This window comes from Salvia splendens, chromosome 6, assembly GCF_004379255.2.
Source record: "Salvia splendens isolate huo1 chromosome 6, SspV2, whole genome shotgun sequence".
Taxonomy (NCBI): Eukaryota; Viridiplantae; Streptophyta; class Magnoliopsida; order Lamiales; family Lamiaceae; genus Salvia; species Salvia splendens.
Genome location: NC_056037.1, coordinates 6,612,205 through 6,616,282, shown reverse-complemented (window position 1 = coordinate 6,616,282; position 4,078 = coordinate 6,612,205). Strand labels below are relative to the sequence as shown.

General features: G+C 35.3%; 1 protein-coding gene across 1 annotated transcript; it reads right to left on the bottom strand.

Moving 5' to 3' along the window:
* Window positions 1-871: 871 nt before the first annotated feature.
* LOC121808682 lies at window positions 872-1,507 on the bottom strand. Its single transcript, XM_042209277.1, has 3 exons — window positions 1,344-1,507; window positions 1,198-1,206; window positions 872-1,100 (listed from the first exon to the last, which is right to left on the bottom strand). Exons 1-3 carry the CDS (start codon window positions 1,505-1,507, stop codon window positions 872-874), a joined length of 402 nt encoding a protein of 133 aa, XP_042065211.1.
* Window positions 1,508-4,078: the final 2,571 nt, after the last annotated feature.

The window sequence follows — 4,078 nt, the reverse complement described above, 5'->3', positions numbered from 1 at the left end:
TAAATTCATCTTCATGGGTGGTTTAATTACCCTCAATATACTCCATAGAAAAGAATGCGGGCTTCTCTGAGCCGATGAAATAAGACGAGGTTATAGTTAATTTATTTTGGAAACCAAACAAGTAGCTAGAATCATGATATATGTGATTTACTAGGAGTGGAGGACACTATTCACCCCTACATTAATGTATGTATATATAGATATTATAACCATCAAATTATCGTTAATTTCTGGTTTTAATTTGATGTGAGTGAAAAAAGGATGGCCATGCATGAAATTAGCTACCATTGAACCACAAGTAAATAGTACTAATAATCAATGTTAGACCTCAAAAATAAGTATCCCAATTTAGAAGCATATGCAAACATATATATATATAGTAGTGATCAAGATATAACTAATCTTAAGTGTATAACTAGAGAACAAATCTCAGCCACACATCTTAATGGAACAAATATTATTTATTTTAATAATACAAAATAGGCTAAGGGTATTTTTGGAAATAACAATATGAAAATATAAAATAGGATCATGAACATATCCTCCACCTCCAGCTACGTCACCACTGGCGCCTTCTCCAGATCCGCCGTCAACCACAACGCAGGCTGCACCGCCCTCTCCAACGTCGTTATGGTCGTGACGGTGATGGTCACGCTCCTCTTCCTCATGCCGCTCTTCCACTACACCCCTAACCTCGTGCTCGGGGCCATCATCATCACCGCCGTCATCGGCCTCATCGATCTCCCCGCCGCCGCTCACATCTGGAAGCTCGACAAGTTCGACTTCCTCGTCATGCTCTGCGCCTTCTTCGGCGCAGAGGCAGATAAATGAGCATGAACAAGCCGATGCCCTACGCGAGTATTAGCAGCAGCTAGTAGAGAAGCCACCTCGCCGTCTGGTATTTCACCAAATTCTCTTCGGCTTCGGAAAACGACGCTATGTAGAGGGGCGGCAGCTCTTCGTCATCGTCGTTGTTGAACTGACCGGAATCCGGGGCGCGGTCCAGTAGCAGGCCCCTTTCGAGTCGGTCTGTTTCAACTAACCTGTCCTTGTCTTCTTCCATTGAATCCTTTTGAAACCTATCATTAGCTAAGCAATTCCTTGAGAATAATTTACAAAGTACAGTACCAACTTTCGTTTATATGTTTGGGTAAAGATCATGCTTCTGTGAAAAATCATGACGTAAAACTGTCTAACAGATCAATTCTGGAATGAAGAATAGAGATTAATACAACAAATGTAAACAGGAAAATCAAATATGATGAACAATAAATAGGAGCGAGCGATTATGGGTCCGGAAGAGAAAATGAAGAATGGGTGGTGGATAGGGGAGTGTGTAAAACAGTGTGATTGTTTCGGATTGCTTCTTCACTTCATCTCTCACCGCTTCCGAGCATAATCCGCACAACCACTTCCCCTCGAATTTGGCCTTCACCTTGTTGATGTACTCTTCTGTGCACTCTTCTTTCAGCCCGCAACACTCGCACTTCACCACTTCTATCTCCATTCTTTTTCACCTCACTTACAATTCAACACAAAAGTGCTCTTAGCTTTTTTGGTTTCTTTTTTAGTTGGGAGAAAGATAGGGAAGGGTAGGGAAGAAAAGCGCTTATTACTTCACTCTTGTGTACAAAACACATCACTCTTATTATGATTTTACTTCACTGTTGTTTACAAAATACATCACTCTTAGCATGATTTTACTTCACTCTTGTTAACAAAACACATCACTCTTATTCTAATTTTACTTCACTGTTGTTTACAAAACACATCACTCTTATTATGATTTTACTTCACTCTTGTTTACAAAACACACCACTCTTATTCTGATTTTATTTCACTCTTGATTACAAAACACATCACTCTTATTCTGATTTTACGTCACTCTTGTTTACAAAACACATCACTCTTATTCTGATTTTACTTCACTCTTGTTTACAAAACACACCACTCTTTTACTTCACTCTTGTTTACAAAACACATCACTCTTATTCTGATTTTACTTCACTCTTGTTTACAAAACACATCACTCTTATTCTGATTTTACTTCACTCTTGTTTACAAAACACATCACTCTTATTCTGATATTACTTTATTCTTGTTTACAAAACACATCACTCTTATTCTGATTTTACTTCACTCTTGTTTACAAAACACATCACTCTTGGCATGATTTTACTTCACTCTTGTTTACAAAACACATCACTCTTAGCATTATTTTACTTCACTCTTTTACAAAACACATCACTCTTAGCATGATTTTACTTCACTCTTGTTTACAAAACACATCACTTTTAGCATGATTTTACTTCACTCGTTTAGAAAACATATCACTCTTAGCATGATTTTACTTTACTGTTGTTAACAAAACATGCTTTTTTAATCATCATCATCAGCTGATACTGCATGAACATTGAAAAACGATATACAATATACTATTTCTGTTGGATTTAAGGTAACAACAAAATGGTTGAAAAGAATGAAGAAATATACACTAGTGGTATAATCATAATACATGTTTTACAATATAAAAATCATCCATCCTCTCGAGTAGCCTACTAAGAAAAGGTTCAAAATATATTAATAAAGATAGAGATAGAGATATAGATAGCTCTGCCTCTGCACAATAAATTGTTGTCAGTTCAACTCGTTCATCATTCTCTCGAAATCCCTAAACGACATTCCACGAGTCAAAACCGGCGCCGAATTGTACGAAACCGAAACTCCGCCTGCTGGCGGAGCGGAGGCGGAGGCGGCTAGGCGGCGGGGGGATAGTAGAATCCTTTCCCGTGAGGCTCTGAACGACGGATTTGAAGCTTCCTGAACAGAGAAGAGGAGAAGAGGAGAAGAATGATCGCGGTTCTTTTCAAATGAATTCAATTTGCCGACGTAACCTAATTTTGGCTATGCAATGACCATTATACCCCTGCCTTGTTATTGTGGAGTAAATTTGTGATTGGGGGAACTAATTCCTCTTTAAATTAGAAAATTACATGTATTAATACTAGCCCTTGATTTTCTTGATCTTGTGGTTGTGATTTGTTCTCTAGTTATTTGGTTAAGGGGTATATATATATAGATCCATGCAAAACCATTCTTAATACAAAAATGCAGAACCAAGCATACAAAAGTCATTTTTAGGTCATTGTAAGCTTATTTTTACGTCATTATAGTAAGGATGACATGAAATGATCTTAACATGACCTCAAACCCAAAGTTTATAATATGACCTAAAACTGCTTTACAATGACCCTCCGTGTTTTTGTTTAATTATTGACCATTGGATCGTCAAATCTCATGGTCAGGATTTGGTCTGGATTTTGTATTGAGATCAAGTTTTGTATTGATCATTTTCATATATATATATATATATATATATATATATATATATTTGTACGTAGAACACAAAACGAAACGGCAATTCACAAGAAACTTATTTACTTATTAAAAAGAAAAATGGAGTCATGGCAAAGAAACTTATTTACTTATTTACTCATTGTTTTCTTTAGCTAGAGAATTAACTAGTCAAAGGCTAATTCATGATGTAATAATTAATACTACTAAGTAGATAATAGTTTGTTACTTATTTGTGTAGTTGACCTTTGAAGATAAGTTGTGTGTTTACATTTGATATTTTTGTAGAGTTTTTTTTTTTTGAAGGAAATTTTTGTAGAGTTAATAGTACACATGCATGTATACGTATCATGATTTGTAGTTAGCACAAATTTTAACTTTTGGCAATTACTACAACCTCAATCAAAATTTAAAAACAATAGTAGTTAACTAGTAGCACTAAGACGATCGTAGATTAAGAAATTATAGCCTCTTCAACTACATATGTAGAGAATAATAAATTTCTGTATTTCTCATAATATTTACAGCACATATATCAATATCTTACAAACTATATTCAAATAATTAATAGGAAATTATACAAATCTATCGCCAAATATATTTTTTCAAAAGAATGAACTATAAAAAGTCTCTGAATAATGGATTTGATATTTGAGGTGACACTACTTAAATCGAACCAGATCGAGATGGTTTGCAACAATTGAATCAATATTGATATATTATC

What these genes read in the sequence shown, in the direction of transcription:
- LOC121808682 (XM_042209277.1), bottom strand. Translation starts at nt 1,507, where the DNA reads ATGGAGATAGAAGTGGTGAAGTGCGAGTGTTGCGGGCTGAAAGAAGAG.